Source organism: Hippopotamus amphibius, chromosome 1 (assembly GCF_030028045.1).
Source record: "Hippopotamus amphibius kiboko isolate mHipAmp2 chromosome 1, mHipAmp2.hap2, whole genome shotgun sequence".
Lineage (NCBI taxonomy): Eukaryota > Metazoa > Chordata > Mammalia > Artiodactyla > Hippopotamidae > Hippopotamus > Hippopotamus amphibius.
The window spans coordinates 224,545,899-224,570,509 of NC_080186.1; the positions used below are offsets into that span (position 1 = coordinate 224,545,899).

Genomic DNA, 24,611 nt, shown 5'->3' on the forward strand with positions numbered 1-24,611 from the left:
GATGCTTTTATTGTGTCTTGGTGCTGGAAAAAACTATTTGAGCACTTACTCAAGTTTTAATAAAGCTATTCTATTTTGCCACATGATTATTTATTTGTAGAATATATTGTTTTTCATGCATCAATTATTAAAACAAAGAGCTCAACACATGGTTTCATAACTGTGATTGAAATAGTCCACAGTGTACCTAATTTCCTTTGATCCTTTATGTTGAACAGTTCAGGCCGTGGTACTTGCCTTGATAATGAGCCTCCCAAGCGTGACTTTCTTTATCCAGCTGTGGCCCCAGGTCAGGTGTATGATGCTGATGAACAGTGCCGTTTCCAGTATGGAGCAACATCCCGCCAATGTAAATATGGGGTAAGAAGTCTTAATCCTTATGTTTAGTCATTTACATGTGTTTTTCAGGGCGCAGTTGTTAACATGGAATTTCAGCAAATGTAGTTTACCAGAAGGTAACTATTTACACAAATGTGGCCTTTAACATTGCTCTTTTTCTGATATCATTTGTGCAATATCTATTTCTAAATGTTTGAGTAATCCTTAATTAAACAAGTTACAAATGTCTTGTGAGGGATGCAGGTAGAATTTAAAATTTTTTCTAATATATTTCTTTTTTAAGTTCTGAGTTTATAATGCCAGATTTTGTTTGTCTTTGAAACGTTATGATTTTGAAACCTCCCCCATTCCCACCTTTTCTGGTACTCTAATAATTAGGTAAAGGACATTTTTACTTTGGCTAGGAGTCTTTACTTTAACTTTTACTTATAGTATTGAGTCATTTCAAGTTGCTTTATCCACTGCCCACATTCTAACATGCTGAGTGTGGACAAGATGACATTAACCCAAATAGAGAAACAATGAAAATTGGTATGGAAAAAAATGGAGGTATCATGATTGACTCTTCTTGTCTACCTAAAAAAGTCTCAGTGTCTATCTCAGAAAATGTAAAAAGAATTCTTTTTTAAGTTTCTCAGAGAAAGATTTAGGTGTCTAATATAAGGGAATGTTCATTGTAGATACACAATACAAGCATGTTGAATGAAAGAATAGGATTTTTAAATGACGAGTGGATTGTCAAAAAATATTCAGATTTAAAAAGTAACTTTAAGGATTGGTTCCAATTTTTATGCAAATAGTGTATTTTAAAACCCCTTTTTAAAAATAGTAATAAAAGGAATTAAGTTTTAAGGTATTTAAGACTAAACAATATACTTATTGTACTATACCAATTATTCTTCTTGGGTACAGTACAAAGGAAAGTGAGTTTTTAAATATCCCTTGAGTGACAAGCATATTATTATCCCTAGTAGGCTTTGGCAGCACATTTTGTGCACTAGATTTGAAGATTGTGTGCAACTATCTAAAGATCTAGAGCCTTGAGTAAAACCTTGGCATTTCTTGTGTCTCTGTAAAGAGTCTGTACTTCTATTCTTAATTCTGTATGGTTTTGGTTTCTTTTTTCCCTTGGCTTGCTTTTTCCCTCAGAAAAATCAGTCAAACTTTTATCACGGTCTTTGTATATACTTGCAGTTTAGTAGGTTGAAATTCATGATCAAATGTGATTACAGATTTTCTGTTAGATTATTCTTATCTATGGTCTCTCATTTCTTTGTTAGCAAGTGAAAAAGTTAATCTACATTTAGTGCTATATATTACTAACAAAATTTCTTGAGTCATAACAGATTCATTACACCTCTTAAGCTTGTGCTTGAAAAATTGGGTTTACACAATTGATAGCACACATACATACACACCCCAAAACACACATGTTTTATCTGGAATTATCCCTAAGATTTTAAATGATTCTAAATGCTACTTTAGAAAATAATAATGGCTTTGAAGGTGAGAATCCAGTCAGGTAAATAAGTCATGCTTCTGATGGTAGCTGAAGAGAAAAACAAACCAGCCCTGATTTAGATGGCTATCTGAGTGTAGCATCCTGAGATGAATGTTTAACGGGAACACTGGAGATTTAGAAAAGCACTGTAACCTTTTAGTGAGGAGATACATTTGTTGTTGAAGCATCATGAAATGATCCCTCTTTCAACTAGCAGGTCTCTAATGACGGCAGGGAAGATTTTAAACAATGATCTGCAGAATGGCCCAGAACTGCAGCAGTGGTCAGCTTTCCATCTCCATCATGTGGTCACTGTGGGGATTATTAATGATTACATCTGTAGTTATGAAAAATCTTGCCTGAATTCTTTGTGAGTAGACTCATTAGTATACATTTTAGATACATTTGGCAGTTTACCAGTGGAACAGAATAGAGACCCAGAAATGAACCCATGCATATACGATCAACTGATTTTCAGTCAGGTGCCAAAAATACACAGTGGAAAAAGGATAGTCTCTTCAATAAATTGCTTTGGAAAAACTGGACAACCACATTCAGAAGAATACAACTGGCCCCTTATCTTACAACATATGAAAAAATTAGCTCAAAGTGGATTAAAGACTTAAATGTAAGACCCAAAACTACAAAACTACTAGAAGAAAATATAGGAAAAAAGCTTCTTGATTTTGGTCTTGGCAATGATTTCTCGATATGAAAATCACAGGCAACAAATGTAAATATAAACAAGTAAGATGACATCAAAATAAAAAGCCCTGAACAGCAAAGGCACAGACAACAAAATCAAAAGGCAGTTTATGGCGTATGGAGAAATTATTTGTGAACCATATATCTGATAATGGGTTAATGTCCAAAATATATAAGGAACTCCTACAGTTTTAGCAAAAAAAGAAAATAATCCAATTTTTAAAATGTGCAAAGGAGCTTAATAGACATTTCTCAAAAAACAACATACAAATGACAGACAGGATTATGAAAAGTTGCTAAACATCATTAATCATCAGGAAAATGCAAACCAAAACTGCAATGAGATATCACCTTATACCTGTTAGGATGGTTGTTATTTTTTAAAAAAAGGTAACTGGTATTCACAAGAAGGTAGAGAAAAGGGAATTCTTATACACTATCAGTGGGAATGCGAATTTGCATAGCCACTGTGGAAAACAATATGGAGCTTTCTCAAAAAATTAAAAATAGAACTACCATATGATCTAGGAGTCCTACTCCTGGGTATATATCCAGAGAAGCTGAAATCAGGATCTTCAAGAGAGTGTGTACTCTCATATTTATTGCAACATTATTCACAATAGCTAAGACATAGAAACAACCTAAATGTTCATTGACCACCAATAGATTTTACTCAGCCACTTTTTACAGTGAACAGGAGCTAACTTGTTCTTGAAAACTTCAGAAGGCTAAAGAGTAAGACAGGTATGCAAAGTGCTTTTCATTTACCTGACACATGGCAGATATAGACTTTCCTCTATAAATATCTATGTCATCCATTATATCATCCGATATAGCTGATATGCTAGTTGTGCTTTAGGAGAATCTGAGCCATCTGTACTTTGGAGAGCATATTAAGATACTCTAAGGGTCACATTTTGACTCATTCTCATCCTTCAATCTCAGCTCACATGCAGTTTCTCTTCAGACAGACTCTCTGTCTCATCCATCTCTATACAAAGGCTTCTCCCAGTTACTTGCATTTATGTTCCTAGTTAAAGCATAAAGAAAATTATGCTTTTTATTTCCTTAATAGCACTTATTACAATCCATAATCGTTTTGCTTATTTGATTACTTATTAATTAGTTAAGTGTGATCTTCTTGGTAAGGCCTTCTCTAACAACCTTATCTAAAATTACACATGCACACACACACACACACACACACATACACAAACACACTCACTTCATGTCTTGTTTCCTTGCTTTATTTTCCTCCTTACCATTTGTTACTTTCTAACATACTATGTATTTTACTTGTTCATTTTACTTTACTGCCTGCCTATCTGTTCATGGCTATTTATAAAGTGAGTAGCACAATGCCTGCCTCATAATAGGATCTGAGAAAATATTTGGTGAATAAATGAGTGAGAAGAGTTATCTGGTAAAGAGAGAGAGGAGAGAGAACCTTTGTGAAGACCCTGAAGCTGTGTATTTGAAGAGCTGAGAGCTGAAGCTCTTCAACCACATTGGCTGAAGCTCTCAAAGCAAGCATCATATACATGAGGCAGGAAAAAAGTAGGAACCAAATCAGACTTATAGGCCATGTTAAGAATTCTAGGTTTTTATCTTAACAGCAGTGAAAAATTATTGAAAGATTTTTAATGAATGAGACCAGGAGAACTTATTGGTGTGCAGAGGATCACAGAATTTCGAAGACACATTATCTTAGGAAACAAATATAATTTTGCAATCTGGGAAAACCATATTGGAAGATTGATAACTTTTGTAAAGTGATCTATGTCCTTTTCTCTTCCGTTTTCTGTTCGCTTCCAAACATACACTACACAGAATACTAAGCAACTTTGCCACTGATGATACTCCCTTATAGCAATGCCCTTGCTTTTCTGGGGAACTGCAAATTTATTCTTATTTTACAGGAGGGTACTGCTCCATAATTTTATGAAATGAATAGAGGTATTTATGTGTAGAAATGTGTGGGATCCATAATTTTGACTTTAATATTGCAGATATCCCAGTATATTGTCGTGGAAACAGAACATACAAAAAGAAAATATGACATAACTTTGGAAACTTTAAGACTTCTCATTCATTTTGAATCTTTCCAGGGGAAATGTATTTGTGGCAAGGGCTCTATTTTACTTACAGATCATTAAACTTTTTAATGTTTCTCTTCTGCATACCTCAATTAAGTGATTAATGATAGAATAATCTATAAATGGCTAAGTGTATTATATTTGTTCCACACCTTAAGTTATGAGAGATTTTTAGGATCTGATATTACGTATGAAAGATCAAAGGGAATATATGTTTATATGTAAAATTGGATTTATTAATTTATAGTAAGATATATAGCCTCTCTGTTTATATTCAGTGAACTGTACTGAAATTTGAATACTTTATTACCTAAGGAAGTCTACCCAGTAGATCAATTTATTATCAAAGGTTGTTTGGTAAGCATAGAATTAAAGTATAGGACAGTATAAATTGTTATTAACATGCCAATTAATATCTTTAATAAGCATGCCTTCAAGCTTTGTCTGCCTGAAGTATAGCTCTCAGCAGTAAGGGTAACCTGTTAGAGATAGGATATTTGAGTTCTCTAATCAGGGTATTATCTCCTTGGAGTGTACTTAAGACTGACCTATTTTGTTTCTTAGACTCAGTTTTTAATGTTTTTGTGCTTACTCCCTTCTGTTTATTATTTTATCACTATCAGTTAGCTAAGATTCAAGTCATTTTTGCTTTCTTATTGAGAATCATCCCAATAAAAATACTTTATTAGTCTTTTTAGGGTACTGTTGGCTACCTACCTAATTTTTTTTAAAGAGATGCAGATAAGTTGGGAGAGGATAATAGTGAAATACTTAGAAGTACATATAAGGGAAGTTTAAAGAAATTGAGTTTGAGTAGCCTGTAAAAAAAGAAAGCTGAATGTTGGCTTCAAAATTACTTTCAGGCTCTGGAACATTTATTATAGTTTGATTGCTGGTAACAAATTGTTCTCCTTCCCCACCAAGAGCATAAAGAAAACACAGTTGCCTTAATTTTTACCGCTGGAAGGTTGTCGATTAGGTAGTAGGAAGAATTTCAAGTTATTAAATATTGGAATTTTGTACTGAGGGAGATTGTAGAATCACTTTCCTTGAGGATTTTAAGGTGGCATAACTGTTCTACGATATGGGTGATATGGGCTTAGGAAATAAAAGGCATGGAATTGTTTTAACACCTCAGTATTCTTTTGGAGTCCAAACATATATATTTATCAGGCATATACTTGACAAGAAGGTGATTTAATTTTTATTTTTCCTTAAATTTCAAGAAAAATCATAGATTTGTGATCATTTGTATTCTTAGAGATTAGTAGTTTTTACTCTGGGTTTGCTTCTTAGAAGTATTTTTTAAAACAATTTAATAATTTTTAACCCCTTCAAATTGATAATTAATTATTTAATGTGCATTTCAAGGTAGTTTTTTTGTTTGTTTAGGTATATATGTATGTCTATTTAATGTATATATAACAAAAAACATGTATATATAATTTTTTTTTTGCATACTTAGGATCTCTTGCACTTAAATTACCCACATAAAAGGATTAACCTATTTAAAGCTGAAATAAGGATGTATTATTCTCTTTCTTCAAATGGCTACTAAACACCTGAAGCCAGGCCACAGGGCACCATATGTTGGTTTTCAATTTTCCTTTGTGTGATACAATGATCAGTAACGTTTCTAATCACTGATGCTCCTTCTTGACTTCTTCAGTGCTCTGCTCTCTCCCGTGGCTGTCAGGATCCTTTATTGCAAACAGCTGTTGAGAGATGTTCCGGATAGGATAATGAGGACAAAGAGAATGTTTCATATCCAGAACCAAGGACCCAGGATAGCATAGGGTTTAGGGTTTCCCAAGGGCAGAAAATTTGTGTGTATCTCTTTATTGATCTTTACAGTCGTTTAAAAAATTAAAAAACAAAAACCATCAAGCAATAAAAATGCCATTTTCTCTTCATATACTGTTTTACTTTCTTAATGATACAATAATTATGAAATGGTTTTGCACTTTTATGATATCCCTTATATAAACTGCAAAGTTTAATTTTCCCAGGTAAATCAAAGGGCTTTTCTTCCCATTTTTAAGCATCATTTAATAGCTACAGTTACCTGAAAAGAATGGAAACATTAGAAAAGATAATCCTAATTTCTTTTATTGTACTGAAAGGGTCTTTGACTGTAAAATAATCAATTATTCTATTCTGATCAAAGGAGCCTGAGTTCAGTTCTTTACAAAGTTACCTTCTGAATATCAAGTAAATTATTTTTCATTAGATAACTACTTTAAAACTCCAATCTCTATATATTTTAAATTATGATTTATACGTGTTAATATTTTTATTGTTATTAATGTTTGCAAACCATGTCATTCATTTGAAAAATCAAATAGAATAGAAATTAAGTAGGAATATTTTAAATGTCTTGTCTTTTGGAAGACCATGGAATACTTTTGAGGAGTATGTTAACAGTATCTTTAAGTGGGGATGTTACATTTAGAAGTTCCAGTACTATTAATGTATAAGTTGATGCCTAAGCTCATATATTGAATCAATATATTATGAATTAGTGCGTAATAGTCTTAATTTGAGATATCTTCCTTTACAGGTAAAGGGTAGGAGAGTATTATGAACATGTAGTGAGGTTTTGTATTATATTAAAATACAAGTAAACCTTTACTAATCAACCTTCGTTAGCCAATGACTTTATTCAATCTTGATACATTTAAAAGAAACTGAAAAGTAGCTTAATTGTGTGGAGATATTTTGGGCATTGATATCAGACAGCTGATTCAAATCTAGATTTAGTTAGGAGTGAAGCAAAGTGCTAAGTCTTTCTGAACCTAAATTTCTCACACTTCCTAAGAAGATTATGATGATTAAATGAGATACAAATACAGAGATGCCTAGCACGGTAGTTGACAGTATACCCTGAAAAAATGTTAGTATCTTTCTTTTTTTCCTTCCTACAACATTGCTGCTGAGAGATTATTAAGTGTATACTACTGGAGTATCTCCAGTGATGGGAAATTTCAGTTTTAATTTTGATTGCTCAGGTCTGACTTTTGGAAGATTTTTCTGTACATTGAACTGAAATCTGCATTGCCCCCAGCTTTTTTAAAACTTTTCCCCGGTTTTATTGAGAAATAATTGTCATAGATCACTGTATAAGTTTACAGTGTACAGCATGATGGTTTGATTTACATATGTTGTGAAATAATTACCACAATAGGTTTAGTTAGCATCTATCATCTCATATAGATAAAATAAAAAGAAAACAAAAAAATTTTCCTTGTGATCAGAACTATTAAGATCTACTCTCTTAACAACTTTCCTGTCTACCCCCTAGCTTTTCCCCATTAGTTGCATTGACTTCTATGTCGGTATGCATATTTTGTCTCCAATACTTTATATAATTGGTTTTTATTTAAATGCTGTTTCAGCATAGGTCTTTATTATAACCCAAAGGATTATTTACATTTCTGAGAGATTTTGATTTTTGATGGTTCTGACACATACACTTTTTTATTTTATTTATTTATTTATTTATTTATTTATTTATTTTATTTGCTGTGTTTGGTCTTCGTTGCTGCACACAGGCTTTCTGTAGTTGCGGGGAGCAAGGGCTACTCTTCATTGCGGTGCACAGGCTTCTCATTGCAGTGACTTCTCTTGTAGAGCATGGGCTCCAGACACGCGGGCTTCAGTAGTTGTGGCACATGGGCTCAGTGGTTGTGGCTCTCAGGCTCTAGAGCGCAGGCTAAGTAGTTGTGGCGCATGGGCTTAGTTGCTCTGCGGCATGTGGGATTGTGTCAGACCAGGGCTTGAACCCAGTGTCGCCTGCGTTGGCAGGCGGATTCTTAACCACTGCAACAGCAGGGAAGCCCTATAATTGGTTTTTTAAAGTCATGTTTCAAAAACATGACAATGAGTAAACACAATCACTCCTTCAGTTATAAAAACAGGAACTGCTAGATAAGTAAAACAAAATATAATTAAATATCATTTATTTATCTACAACATGTATTCCTGTGATGAGAAGAGACATAGGCAAAATTGACAAGTTGTGGAATGTTGCCAGTATAATGCATAATCTTGTTTGTTCATTTATGATTGTTTCCTAGTGCATTAATGATATGAAGCTCTTGGGCAGGTTTTCTCACAGAGAGAAGATCTATAGCAGTAACATAAAGACTCTTAGAAACAATGGGCTTTCTTTACTGGACATAGATAGCTTAGTGGCTTGATTTCCGAAACACTAAGATAATGGAGTCACGAGGGCAGGTGAAGAATCTGTGAAGATGCATCCATGTGTGTTATTTTTTAAAAGCTGATTGATAAAGAAGCTATTCCCTGAAGCCAACTTCTTAATTTTTATGAAAGGTCTCTGTTGGAGGCAAATACCCTTAAGGACCCACATCTCTAAAAAGGAAGCATCACAAGCCACAGAGTTTAAACCTACAGAGGATCAACTGATTGGCACGCTGAGAACAAATGCCAGCAGAGATTTAACAGTACAAATGTTTAATTAATACTATTGATGTTTTTGTTTGTTTTCTGGCTGTAAAGTTATGTAGGTTTTGAGTGGTCTGCTCCAACCCCATGTTTTTTGTAAACCCTGTTTTTCTTTAGTAAGTAATTTTTAAGACTGAAAGGTTTCCCACAGAATGCATTTATCACCTTTCAGTAGAAAGCTTGTATATATCAGAACCCAAAGAAGGAGAAGTAGGGGTGTGCCAGAAATTAAGGGAGTTTTAGTTCAACTGGTAATTTGGTGAGTCGATATTGCCCATGTTGGGATAGGATACATCAACTTGGGCATGAACTAAGGAACTAGAACAGAGACCCTTTCATAAAGCCAGGACTTTAGAAGCGTCATCTTTCTGTGAAGAAAGAACTAAATGGAAGTGATAAATAAGCTTGTCTCCCCTGTGCTCTGATGGGGAAAAATAGTTCCCTTGAGAAACTGAAGCCCTAGGCTTCTGCCTCACATAAAAACAGAATAAGACTTTACGTTGTCTACATAGGTGGTGCTGACCAAATAAATCAACGTGAAAACTGTGACCTCTGGGAGTGTATGATAGAAACAAATGCATGAGGTTACATTTCTACAACTCAGGAGGCATGGGTTAGACAAAGAAAAAACAACATTCACTGAAGATAAGCTCAAATACCAAACAAAAAACAACATGAGGAAACAGTCCACCATGAAGTCAATAAGCAAAAAGCTTAGCACCCCAAGAGAAAAAGATATGGAAAATATGAAAAGACGTTAAGAGACATGGTGGTTAAAATGAGAAGGTCCAATATAAGTTGAACAAGAGTTCTAGAAGATGCAATGGAGAAGACGTATATTAAAAGAATGACTAATAATTTTTCCAAATCAAAGAGACATACGAATCCTCAAAGTATAGATAAATAAAAAGAACACCTAGATATAGTGGTGAGACTGCACTAAAGCAAAGACAAAGAGAATTCTTGAAAGCAACTAGAAAGACTTTATCACAAAGAAACAACAATTAGACTGACAGGTGAGTTTTCATCAGCCTCCGTAAAGTCCAGATGTCAATGAACTTAATATCTTCAAATGCTAGTAAGATAAATGTCAGCATAGGATTCTATATTTGACTAAAATATTATTTTTAAAATGAAGGTAAAATAAATATATTTTCAGACAAATAAAAATAAGAGCCCTTTGCTAAATTAACTACTAAGTATATGAAGAAAGAAAAAAATTGAATTCAGAAGATAGTGGGATATAAGAAGCAATTGATTACTAAAGCATTAGTAAACACATAGCTACATCTAAACAAACATTGATTATCAAATTTTGGTTAATGAGTGGTCCACAAACTTTTAGATTTTTGTAGGCTAGGAAAATTTCTCTCCAAAAATTAATGTACGAACATAGGGGTGTCAACTTTTACATTTGCCAAGTAGGAACATTTTGTAAAGACTGCCATAAGCAAACACACCCTGCACTCAGGAATCTTACAGTCTTTTGTGAAATTTAGAAAGTAAAAATAATAAAATTTAATAAATAAGTACAGCTCATTAAAATTAAAAATTTAGTGGAAAAAACCACATTGACATCATTCTTCTAATTTCATTACAGAATATTAAAAATTTTATCACAGAGCATTACTTATCCATGGCAGTTTGGCTACATGTCTAATTATACCCTGCCTTCTCCCTATCTAACACTATCTAAGTGATAGTGTTATTTTTTCATAACACTAACATATTACCTGGTGAATAGTGGATGCTCAACAAATATTCTTGAATGAATGGAAAATAATGCTGTTACTTTTGTTTTACCATGCAATCCTCCTAATTGGTTAGAAGTTGATCCCATGAAATTAGAAATATCATTTCCAATTTTCAGTGTCATGTAACAGAAATTTCCCTTAATGGAGATTGTTGATGATTTCTCTCTCGTTCCTTAATTTCAAGGGTAAACATTAAGACCCAAATTTCTCCTAGAGAGTCTTCCCAAATGAATTGTAGCTTTAGAGAAGGAAATTAATTGCCCTAACAAACAGGCAATTATTTACTAGTTCACATAGGTTATGAAACTAATCTTAAAAAAATCTTAACTTCTCCTATGAAGAATTATGAGTATGTGAAAGAGAATTATGTTCTTCTAGATCTAAGCTGGTGGATAGTCAAAAAAAAAAATCATCAGTCCCTTTCACTAACTATACTCTATCACCTTATGTATTTTATTTAGGGAAATTTACCCGCACACTATGATGATCCTTATATAAATTCTCCAAGAGTAAAAATGTTTCAGCATTCATTTAACTTAATTAGACTTTGGGACCTACTTTATGGTGCTTATTCAGCAACTGATATATGTGTGTAATTGGAACTGATATTCCTATGCAAATATATCAACCATGGTCTAGGATCCAGCAGTTTAGAGAAAGAAGCGTATTTCTGAAAGTGTGAAATTATTCTCATATTCTTTCAGGAAGTGTACCTCTTGCTTTCTCAGTAAGAAATAAAATTTTATTGGTTTTTGTTATCCCAGAAAGTATCCAAGTTAATATTCTAGATGAGAGGTCTGTTTGAAAACTCTTCAGAATCTTCTCCAAGACTAGTTTAACATCTTGAGAGTGTTTCCAATACACAGATTTCTAGTCCCATACTTTAAACAACAATCTGTGAGAAGTTAATGCCCTACCAGAATTCAAATCCCCAGGAGCCCACTAACATAATAAAATATTTTTAAAGTAGAAATCAAGCTTTCAAAATGTGCACTTCCCTAAAGGATAAGAGGGCTTTATCAGAGGACCCTATTGTGAATCTTGAGATTAAAGTATCTTGAGGCATTTGCCATTTGGGGTAGAGATTTTCAGAAAATAGAGTTTCTATAACTTGACTAAATAGTATATTTTCCTAATAGATTCTATGAATATTGTCCTTTTTAATGATAGACTTTTCATTGCATGGCTCTGTCTAAAGAAACTTTAGGCTTGTTTTACTTCTGTCTAAAGTAAGATTTAGACCTAATAAAAATTATAAAATATCAAGAGTATGGTCCAGGATTATGGATACTTTTGTTAGTAATTTCTTAATACATTGTCCTAGCAATGCTGCTCTGTTTTTGTGAACATATTTCTCTTTGAATATGAGTATTTTTGACACTGGGATAATAAGACCTTAAAATGTTAATCCTACTTTTACATGTTAATTCTGCTTTTAAAATAAACTGAGAGAATATATTTAGGTACGTATAGGAAGAAACCATCTCCTATAGAAAAGGAAGACTAAAGTAGTATAAATAACTTTCTCTTTAAACAGAAACTGAGGCTTTGAAAGAAGGTAGAATTTGTAATACCTTGATTGTAAGAACAGGAAAGCTTTGTCTTTATATTATGATCCACAGCACATGTTTTTCTTTTCTGATGTTTTAACATTATTCTAACTCGGTAGTTCTCCACATGGAGTTTAAAGTAGATAAATAAATTAGATATAATAGATAAATTTTAAGAAGTATTTTGAAGGTCTAATATAAATTTTATATCTCTTTCTCTGCCTGGTGGAGTGGAGCACCCTAAAGAGAGGCCCAAAAAGATTCTTTCTTTTTGCTGTACTCTGTGAGGCATCTTCATTTGTAGCAATGGTTAACCAATGAATTCAATATGTTTCCACTGTATTTCTGAATTGTGTTTTATGTGACATAAATTTTTTTTAATTTTAAGATATAATTGACAAATAATATTAGTTTCAGGTATACAACATAATGATTCAATATTTGTATATATTGCAAAATGATCACAACAATAAATCTAATTAACATCTATCACGCTCCACAGTTACAAATTTTTTTTCTTGTGATATGTGGCATAAGTTCTTACAATTATGTTTTGAGAATAAAAGAGCAGTTGGGGAATAATCGCAATAGAATTGAATGTTATGTATAAGTGTATCTTTACATTCCAGATTAATATATCTTTATTGCTAATATATATTTTTTACTTAATGATCCCAGTTTAAATTAAAAACGTTTAATATCAGAAATGATGCTAGTTGGTGATCATATATAAAAATAAACTGAAAAATTTGTGTATTTTCTTCAAAGTAATCTGTTTTTTTGGCTATTCAAACACTTTGGGATATGTTGGACAGCTTATTTTAAAATCTGATAGATTAATATGTGTGAACAAAATGAGGTATTTTATATTGCCAGCATTACAATAAGTGTTGTAATTCTCCCATGCTGAGGTGGGATAATGAGAACTCACAGTAAGGAAGACAAGACAGCTCCAAATAACATCTGAAATATATCAGTTATGGAAATGGCACATAAACAGCAGCATTTGTTCAAAACCAAATTTCCCTTTCATGAAAGTGGGCTACATTAATGAACTGCAAATAACATTGCTAGATTGTTCTTTAGGCATATATGAATTTTATAAATCACTCCCTGTCCATTCCCATAGTCTTTCTCTCTTTTATTTGAGTATTTCAGAAGGTCTAGGAAATCACGTACTTGGGAACTCTATTAGTAATTGGAAAGTTTGTGCTATTGTATGTTTTGGGGAGTAATAAACATATGTTTCCTTTCTACATATTCATTCTTTCTCACTACTCATCCCTACTCATGAAATTTCTGCACATTATTTTAAGAAGATTCTAATCAACATTAAAAACTAAGATATACTTTATCCACTGAAATAAGAATTATAAAGACAAATATTAAAATGATTCTGTGAAATGGGTAACCTGCCTTCCAGAAGGACCTCCAAAATCCTCATCTCTGATACTTCAACAACCAGTAAGAGACAAGTGATGCTTAGTATTGTTTATATACTGTGGGTATTTTTTATGGAAGAGTGGACATGATTTTAGTCTCTACTTCTGATCAACTTGCTTTCGCCTTCTTTCCTAGGAAGTGTGTAGAGAGCTTTGGTGTCTGAGCAAAAGCAACCGCTGTGTGACCAACAGTATTCCCGCAGCTGAGGGAACACTCTGTCAAACTGGGAATATTGAAAAGGGGGTAAGCTCAAATGATTCATTAGCTATTTAACATGTAGACTAAACTGATAAATTGCTGGTATTGATATTCAACCACTGGGAAATCGTGCATACTAATTAAAATGTGCTTGAGAAATAATAAAATCCTAGTCTAATGAATTATTTTGATATCTGCAAATATGCATTGTTTAGGAAGTATAGTGAGCAATTTCTGGGTCAGTTTCACCTTTCTATATGTATATGTTTGAGTTGTATTTGCACAAAAAGTTCAACAACAATCATTTAATAGTCCCTTTAGTGATATGTCTTTTTTTTCAACAATTTCCAAGAAAATTATGTGATCCTAAAATAAATTTTATAACTATAGCCTAATGAGTCACTTTTAAATTGTAATATGAGGGAAAGATCTAATAGTAGAAGAATAATTTATTGAGCACAGAAATTGTTGCTAAAAATTTTCAGTTTCATCAGCCTAGTTTTCAAGAACTATAATTATGAAGAATTGTTCAAACAGATAAGAATATTTTAGGCTATTTAAGGAATTCTTTAGGAATTGCTATATATGTGGATTCTAAAATTTATTGCTATGGACTGAATCTACAACAATAACTACAGTGTCATCTGTTCTCAGTTCTGACTTCTTCCATGTTAGTTGGGCTAGTTTCAACAAAGATTACACTGAATTTCAGCTTGCAATCTGATGTTTAAATAAAAAGAATGAAAGCTTTTGGGCAGCTGTCACAGTTTATTAATCCTTGCTGACGGCTTCATTCGGGACCCATGACCTGGTGCCATGTTGATGGCTTTTCCATGCTGAGTTTGGAAATGTTGGTAAATTATGCTAAATGTATGAATTGATAGGGCCATTTTTAAAAGATTAAGGATCTTTTTTTTTAAGACTTTTGTAAGTAGCCAATAAAAGTACAGAGACCTTCACACACTACCAAAAATTCCTTCCTTTTTCTCATAGGTGTAATAGAAAATATTATAAACCGCATTCTTGAAACAACAACCTAGGTTTATTTTGGAACCAACAATTCTTGTCAACAACAAGTAGCAATTTACATCAATTTGTACTTAGAAGAAATACACAACTGTAAGGGGAACGTCACAGTGAGAATCTGTTTCTTTACCATTGATTGATTACTGTTCTTATGATCTACACCAATGGGCCACTGTTTCTATTTGCCTGTAATAATACTATCACTAGGCCTGATGGCTCTTTTATTTTACTCTATTTTTTAACCCAAAGCATAAAGAATGCATTCTTTTAAAACCTCAGAACTCTCCTGAAAGCATTCTATAAATTATATAGTAACCCTAAATAGGTAAACCACAAGTAGTGGCTATCTGAGAACACAAAACTCAACTCAGTTATCTTTATGGTTGATATGTATCTAATATCTTATCATTAGTGCTTAATAGCAGGACTTTGGAATGTCATATCTTAGAGCTTATGTGCATATATTTCACAGAGATGACATTTACATGCAAATTACAATTCTGAAGGCTACTTAGAAAATGCTCCAAATAATATCATAGTTAACAGTATTGAATTTAAATTTAGATAAACAAATAGAAGAGAAATATAATTACTTCTAAGCATAAATAAGAATAAGCACAGACAAGAGAAAGTGAATAAAATGGGACAAAAATGTATTTAATTTCTAAAGATTTACTTTCTTGATATAGGCTAATTAATGGTCGTTGACTTTTTGATCCTTAAACCCTTTATTCAAATGCATTCTACATAATTCTGATATATACATTTGGAACAAATGGAAATGCTGAGGTTAAAAGAACCCCTTACCCTGTCCTTAGAATCTTGTCAGCTCCCAGCATACCCTGGCACAAAATCTTGGCCTCCATAAAAATCTATTTAAGAACTTGTAAGTATAGCAAAGTTGTCTACCAAGAGGTTATTAATATTCACAACATTAGAGTGTAGTTTCATAAAGTCAATACAGTGGATTGACTCAACTTAATCTACAAAACAAATCTTGGCCATTCTTCCAGAGACATGGATGATCTATAGACAACTTTAGGTATAGCACTAGAAGGTTTTTAAATGAATGAATGAATGAAAAAAGAAACAACAACTACACATGCAGACTCCTAGAAGGAAAAAGGACAGAGTGCTAGGAGAAGACCCTCAAAATATCCCTATCATTAACTTTGAATTTATAAGAAGGCTTTCAAAAAACTAGATCAACTTACATTTTTAAGGAGAAAAAAATACAAAGAACTATTCATGTAAGCTGAGCACTTCATTATTTTTATTTTTTACTAACTGCATTTGTCATGTTATCTATTTATGAATTTTTGTTGTGATCTCAGTTACTTTTTTCCTCAAGAGAGAAGCATGTTTACTATTGACAAATGCAGATTTTCCTCTTAAGGCTATGCCTATTTGGATATTAAACAAGAGCCCAGAATTTTGGCTCAAACCAAAACAGCCATGCAAACACTTAATGACAAAGTTAAAGTGAAAATTTTCAGTTGGTCTGGTCAGCTTCATGCAACCAGCTGTACTCTTGCTGTCTATGAATAGCTGACAGTAATAATGATGAAAATGATAGTGAATAGTTTTACACTTACACTGTGTCGGGCACATATTTGTTCTGTTTACTACTGACAAAAATCCTATACGCTGGGTACTGTTGTAACTCCATTTTACAGATGAAGAAATTAAGACTTGAAAGCCTAAGATTGCATAGCAATTTAATAGTAGAGGTCTTTCTGATTCCAAAGTTGAAAACTTTGCCCCTCTGTACTGCTTCTGATTATACTTTACTTTCAGATGGGAAATTGTGTAGAATAAAAAGCAGATTTTCATTGTCATCGGAATAGTGAGCCACCGAGCCTGAGATGGGTTAACAATATTGTTTTACCCTTTATTACTAAGTGGATTTTTCATCTGTTTACCTGTAATCTCTGGAATCACAATAAAAAGGCACCAGGACAGAACATTGAGCTAAGAATATATGATAGTGTTAAAACTGGCAAAATAATGAATCTCCACTTTAAAATGAGAGAAAATCTATTTCTACATATTTCATAGAGATATTTTGAGGATAGAATGAGATATCTCAGTGAGCTTTTTGTTGGCTTCCTCAGAGGGAAGGTGTTAGTATATATTACTAAAATATCATCATTACTTTTCATTATTATGTGCCAACCTTAGTTGATGGTGGACAGAAAATCTTTGCCAGACTGTCTTAACTGGCAGTAATGAGCATCACAGACTATAAGCATGAGTCTGTGTGTCTCAGAAGCATGAATGGTATATCCACGACCTCTGATCTTAACTCTGAATTTCAAAACTACTCTCATCAGAAGGAACAAGAAAGAATCTACATCCTGTCTAGCCAGCAGGATAAAACCAAAGCTGCTCATAGCTTTTTGAATAAATCTTTTTTTAAAAGGTTGGGGGAGGGGAGAAATATGGCTCAAGTGATAGCATAGACATATCCAGAGGACTGGATCCACAATGATCTCGTCAAATTCTGGCTGCAAAAGATATGGGACCCTTGCCCAGGGGCGCAGTTCCACAAATGTTCCATGTAAGTATGGGAACTGTTCCATGCACATTTAGCAGATGGAGTAAGAAATATGGCCAAAAAATTAAAAACTGATCTTTGCGTGAGTCCTGGGGGGTCTGACATCGCTATTACAGCCATTGGATGTTTGCCTGAATAAGCCATTCAAGGACTGAATAAGAACCATATGGTCTTGAATGGATGTGCTCAGGGACAGTAGCATTAACCAAAGGAGGAAATTTGATGAGTCCAGACAGTGCGCTGGTACTGTGTGTCCATGGGTCACACATCTACAAATCAATCAATATAATTTTCAGCCAGAAGAACTTTCCTTAGACATGGCATCAACAATAGCCCTTTGGACATAAATCAGAGAGATGCCGTATTTGATGAAATAGTAAACAAAGATCTACACTATAAAAACTCTGATAGTAGTGTTGGCATTGTTACTGAACAGGATATTGAGGATAATCAAAACCCAGTAAGCTCTGATGGTGACCACAAAGAAGGTTTCAAATATTTGGTTTATTGCCAAGAGATTGATTTAATGATTCTACAAGATCTAATTAGAGACATAACCCAGCATTTGGGCTTATATATACATGACATTGATTCCTAATATTTTTGCATGGGAAACACAGAACTGGATTGGAATAGGATTATTACATGCCCTTCCAAAGCACTGGATATATAATAGGACATTTGCAGCCTTAGATCTTAATTCACTTAGAGTAGAATGTAATATGTTTTGACTAGGTCCCAAACTATAAACACAGGAAGTGAAGAAAGAATAACTTTTCCAATAGCTCTAGAAATTTAAATAGTATGGGATGACACGTTCTGATTTAGAATTTGGGCTGAAATAAACTTTAGTGTTCCCGCACCTGCACAGCAGAAAGATAAGGCTTTTAATAGCACGGTGCTCCAACTCGCAGCTTTTCTGATTTGGGAAGAATGTTCTATATTGAATCACCAATATCACTTCCCTTAAAATCTTAGGATTTCCTTAGAGGTGTCTTATTCCAGATGCTGGATAGACCCAGTGCTGGCTGTGGTACAAGATCTACCATAATCACATCCTAAAATATACCTAGTTTTTAAAAAATTATTTTAAGATACTGTATATATACTCATTTTGAAGTTTTCCTTTGTAGAATTCTGACAAATTTTCAAAGTTAGGTTTTTTGATTTATAATATATCTTGCTTAAGACAATTCCCTGTTGGAGATCATGAAATTCAGTGGCCTAACAGAAAGAGATGTTGTTTAATGATGAATAAGTGTTTTGCCTAAGAAAATTTTTAAAGCCTCACTGGAATATATCATCTTTCTAGATAGTTTTAAAGACATATTTCTTTTATTTAGAAGGAATGTGAAAAGCAAGAATGAGCAATATGAGATTTTATTTTTGAGTGTGATAGTTTCACTTTTTTCACCCTTCTGAATCTGGTTAAACATACCTGAATTAGCAATAAAAGGCCAGATTTATCCAATTTACCTGGATAATTTAGGCTAAAGTAATATGACTGATATTTAGAATAGTCCAAAATCACTAGATTGGATATAACCCTTGGGAATAAAGATTTAAAAAACTAGTTTCCATCTGAATATATAACTTTTCTAGTTTAAGAAATGAAGTAAAATTCTATGCCTGTAGAAATAGAGCTTTTATAGTTTTGGCACCTTCAGGTTAAAAAAAAAAGGATAAAAATAGAAAATACAACACTCAAAATTCTCACTTTTATTGTGCTTGTAGTTTTTATATACTTGAAGTTGCTTTATTTGGTGTAATCCAATTATATTAATTATGACTTACATTAAAATCTTAGTATGTATTAATATAGTCATCTAGAAAATTAGCTCAAATAACTTGATTCACATGAAGTTCCCTGTAGGTTTCTTTAAAAACTTATTATTAAGTTAAATGTTTCTTCTCTTAAAATCATGTACTACATTATGATACTTAATACCTACCAGAAGGAGAAATAGCAAAAATTCCAAAGATCCTTTCCTATAAACACAAGGTGAGGGGAAAGTAAACAAGCACAAAAGAATATTTTGCCAGAGGGCAAAATTAAACAAGTCGTTTGATAGATTTTTAACATCTTTGAAGGTATGTCTGTATACAACTAATATCTATAGTCATCCTAATCCAAATCATATTATAATCAAAAACTAAAGTTAGTTCCCATTTTGTAGTTAGGGAAACCAAAGAAAAGAAACAAATAACTTGCTTTGGACCAAAGAAAGATATTCCTACAATGAGGACTCAACTTTGTAACACAAGCTACACACAGACTGAAGTCCCTACGCAGAATAAGTAGTTAATTAGTTGTTAAACTAGACACTTGTCTCTTGAGAACTGCTAAATAACTGATACTTATATTATTATTAAGAATTCTTCATTCTTTACCCATTAATCTATGTTATTTAACTTTCTGATATAATTGTCTATTATGTGATAACTCTATGGAATAGATATAATCAATAGCATGAATTTATGCAGTGAAAGGTTTTAGCAAGCCACTTATAGACTGTTACTGCTGAGTAGATATTAATTAGTGGTGAGAACTGAGCAACATTTTACAAGCTGAATATTTGTATTTGTCTTTTGCCTTAAGAATAAATTTTAAAAGGAAAACAAGATAATTTATGTGACCTTTCCCTGTGCTACATTTTTTGAGCATCTAGGACACATGTAAAACAATATTATTAAATACTTTAGAATCTCCATCTTTCAATGTTTTTGTGGCCTTCACAATTTCATCCCCTGAAAAATGCAAAAAGTGGAATTTTTTTCCTCTACTAATTATAAGAATACTCAAGGAGGTAATAAATGACATGTGGATGTATACTTGCAGCTAAGTGGGTTTTTAAAAAAATCTCCGGTGTTGTTTTGTATTTTATGTAGTAAAAACAGTTCAATAAAGTATATTAATATATTCTTTAATGTCTTCAAATATATAATCCTACATCTCCAATTTATTTTTTTTCCCAGTGATTTTTGTGTGTATTCAGACAGCTAATCCTTTTCTGCCAGTAAGTGACCTTGGGCAAGTTAACCTCCTTTAGGTTCTGGTTTCCTCATATGAAAAAATGAAGTGCTTAGACGACATGAATTCTAAAGTCTCTTTGAGCTTTAAGTGCAGCTCTGTGATTATAGAAAATAAATGTAAAATCAAATTTTATTGTTATTTGAAATCAGTAATGCTAAGTTTCCAACTTGAAGAAAAATAGGCAAAGTTTAAGATTTGGAATTTTTTAGTATTAATTGTCATTGATTAAAAACACAGGATAAAATCAGTAATTACTGGTTAATGTTACATTGCTCAGTTACCCTCATAGGAAATTAGATGCAGGCATAAATATTCTTACACATAGCTAATTGTAATAAAAATGTAACACTGGAGATTATTTGGTCCACTGTTGTGACTTTTATTTATATAGATGAAAATCTAACGCAGTTGATATATCATTATGCAAACAGTTGGTCTTCAAGATCAATTAGGTAAATCATAAGCTGGCCGCTGGGACATTTTCCCTCTCACATGTACATTATTAGCAGCCCTGCTCCCAGTGTTGGTACTGTATTATCGGCTCAGCCAACTACCTCTGCTTCATCATTTTAGACAGATGATTTTCTTTTTCTTCATGGTAATTTTCATTGCCCAAAACTCATAATCTTTTTTAATGTCCTAATTTAATATTTATTCAATTTAGGATCAGAATGTTTGGCCTTATAGCCAACCAACTTTCGACTTCCTCTTGCCTAATTTTTTATGGACAAATGATAATTGTTTAGCACTTTTCTTAAAAAGTCCTATGTGTTGTTACAACTACTGAAACATTCACTGAATGCCAACTACCAGGGAAGCAAAGATGAATTTGACTTTCTTTACCCTCCAGTATCTCCAGTTCCTTCCTGAAATGTAGTAACCAAAACAGGACACAGAATTCTATAATTTAATGTATTCATTCATTCAGTAAAGTTTTGTTGTATATCTACTATGTTCTAGGCACTGTTCTAGACATTCAGCATTGCCAGTTAGAACATTCTGGGATGATAGAAATGTTCTATATCTGTCTGTCCAATATCATAGCCACTAGTTACATGTGGCTATGGAAGCCCGAGAAATGTAGCTAGTGGGTCTAAGGAACTGAATTTTTAATTTTAATTAATTTAAATTTGAATGGCCACATGCGGCTCTCAAGGCTTTTACATACTAAGGAGAGGAGACAATGAAAGTAATAAAGAAGTAATTTGAAAAATAATTAAGGTAATAAAGTAGTGGTAAGAGGGGACTAAAACAGGAGGAAGTAATCTCTATACATCCTGGAATAGGGGAGGGGAGGGTGGAAGAGGTGGTGAGATACAACCACTTCAGAATAAGAATGGTCAAGGAAAGAAAGACCTCTCTGACTGAGTGACACTTGGCCTGAGACCTAATGATGAGAAAACAACAATATAAAGAATCAGAAGAGTATTCCCAGGAGGACCAGCAAATGCAAGTACCCTGAGGAGAGAACAGGTTTAGTGTATTGAGGAAAAGAAAGAAGGCCAGTGTGTTTGGAGCATTCCGTACCAGAGAGAGAATAAACCTGGAGAAGGAGACAGAGGCTAGGTCACAAAGGCCACTGTTGACCAGAGTTAAGGGAAAGAGAAAACCCCCACAGTCTTTTAAGCAAAAAAGTGACATGATGCCATAAAATGTTTTAAAAAGAGCTCTCTGATAACTCATTGGAGAATAGATTGATTATAGGTAGAAGAAAGTGAGGCAGGAGGACCAGGTAACAAGCTATTCCATTTGCTAGTTTGGTCTAGAGTGTTAGCAGTACAAATGGTGAAAGTGAAAGAATTCTGGATATATAGAATTAATATTATAAACTGGTTACTTTCAAAGCATCACATGTCATATCCCTTTATGTTTTAATATAATGGTTGAAGTTTTATTTAACAATCTAACATTGCTGACAGTTACTCAACTCTAATAATGCTTCCTATTCTTATTCATATAAACAAATGACTTTCATAGCATCAGTATGGTTCATCAAAGTTTGATAACTCAGAAAAGTGCCCCAATAAAAGCCTAGCCTAATGCTTGGTTTAAAAAAAAGGCTTTCATTTTTACCATATTCTGCAAATAAGATTTATCATGTTAGAGTTATGAGCTGATTATGTGATGTCTGCGTCTTGATAAATTATTCCTGGCTTTCTACTTATGTGCAGTATGTGTGGTTTATTGCAGAGAGTGAAGCTGAGAAGAATTCCAGTACACATGTTCATGCAGGGGCTATACACATGGCTAGTCAGTGTATATAAGGGTTTTTTTGTACCCTGTCCCTAGTGTCTTGGCATTACTTTTATTATGTCTGCAGTATTCATGTAGATGAAATGCCACAACACATTCTTTTACGACTGTAGCCTCAACCAGCCTTTTGTTGTTGTTGTTGTTGTTGTTTTCTTTAAGAAAAAGCAATTACCACCATAAGAATTCCTTACTGAAGAACTTTCCATGTTGCGTTACCATTCCATGAGTCTAATAATAGTGGAATATAAAGAAAAAATGTTTTAATACTAAAATATCTTAAAAAAAGTCTTTCGAGTCTCTATAATGAGAAACACTAAAAGTCTGGAGGAGAAGAAATAAGGAAAAAAGAAGTAAAGTTTTTTAGATTCAAGCTTTTTAGACTCCTGGTACTTGTTAAGAGATTTATAAATCATTGCCTAGCTAAAGATAATTTGCAAATCACATGCACCTTTACCAATGTCTAAACACAGTTAAAGAACTCTCAGTCTGTTATCTATTGGGAGAATGCTAATGCCTATAATTGGTCATTGCCTGACCCTTATGTATTTATTTCTGTCCTGATAGCTCTATCTGCCTGAAAGCTAATTCTCTGTTTTCTGTGAAATCTTGCAGTGGTGTTATCAGGGAGATTGTGTTCCTTTTGGCACTTGGCCCCAGAGCATAGATGGGGGCTGGGGTCCCTGGTCACTGTGGGGAGAGTGCAGCAGGACCTGCGGGGGAGGCGTCTCCTCATCCCTAAGACACTGTGACAGTCCAGCGTAAGTAGCTAAAGTAAGCCGGAGCCAACAAAAAGACACAGTTGGAAATGATTCAAAGCTGTGGTTTCACATGTTATCTGTAAAAACGTTTCACTCGTGAGCCAAGTGCTTGTCTTCAGAACAAGCAATAGGCACAGGAAAGTGCAGGAGCCTTGTTAGACAGACTTTTTTCTTCTTCTTTTCACCTTACTATATAACTAAAAATAAGAGAAAAAGTAAAAAGAAAAGCATTGTGTATCTATCCCAGGTAGAGCCAGACTTTTAATCTAGTAATAATCAGATAGATTTCCTCCTCCAAAAACTACTGAATTATGGATGAATCTATGTCTGGTCTTAGTCACATTACCATCATTCCCAGGAAACCTAAGGTCTTTTCACATGTCACATAAAATTATTACTGCTACATTAGTATTAAAAGGACCAATGAGAGCACTTCAAGGGTTGAAATGCCTTGATTCGCATCACAAATCACAATGAAAAGAATACTGCCCATGTGTTAAAATAGTTTCCATTCACATGCCCCCATTAATCATCTTCCAGAGCTGCCGCCACTTTTCTCCTCATGATTGTTTTGTGCAGGTCAGGCTGCTCCTCTCCCACCCCTCTGTTTCTCCAGCCAGAGTCCACCTGGCATAAAGCCAGCCCGGTCAGTATTCCTTGCTGGCTGTATTGCTTCTCCCTGCCACCAGTGCCCATTATGGGTGGCTGCACCCTCTAGTTGGTCTTGCGTGTCCTCCTGGAGACTAAACTACTCCTTAGCTGCTTCACGTCAAGTGCCCCCATTTTTGTTTAGAGCTCAGGTTGAGGACCTTCTTTCCTGACAATTATCTGGTGCAGAATGATGTTATGATATCACTTCTGCTTTTTTCCCCCTGCTGGGGTAAAAGATGGTCTATCTTTATTTTTTATTTTTTCTCATTTTAACTCAGG

At 33.6% G+C, this 24,611-nt stretch overlaps 1 protein-coding gene across 4 annotated transcripts in view; it reads left to right on the forward strand.

Annotated features, from left to right (window-relative positions):
* The window catches only part of ADAMTS6 (ADAM metallopeptidase with thrombospondin type 1 motif 6), a 277,799-nt gene that overhangs the window by 168,432 nt on the left and 84,756 nt on the right, over positions 1-24,611 (forward strand). For 3 of the 4 annotated variants that reach the window (XR_009054769.1, XM_057742536.1, XM_057742545.1), the window contains 3 exons: positions 219-360; positions 13,991-14,098; positions 23,536-23,681. Coding sequence is in view for 3 of the 4 variants with exons in the window: in XM_057742536.1 (XP_057598519.1) it covers positions 219-360; positions 13,991-14,098; positions 23,536-23,681 (396 nt within the window). In the remaining variant the exon portion in view is untranslated. The remainder of the gene's footprint in view (positions 1-218; positions 361-13,990; positions 14,099-23,535; positions 23,682-24,611) is intronic. The other variant, XM_057742554.1, reaches the window with a different exon arrangement.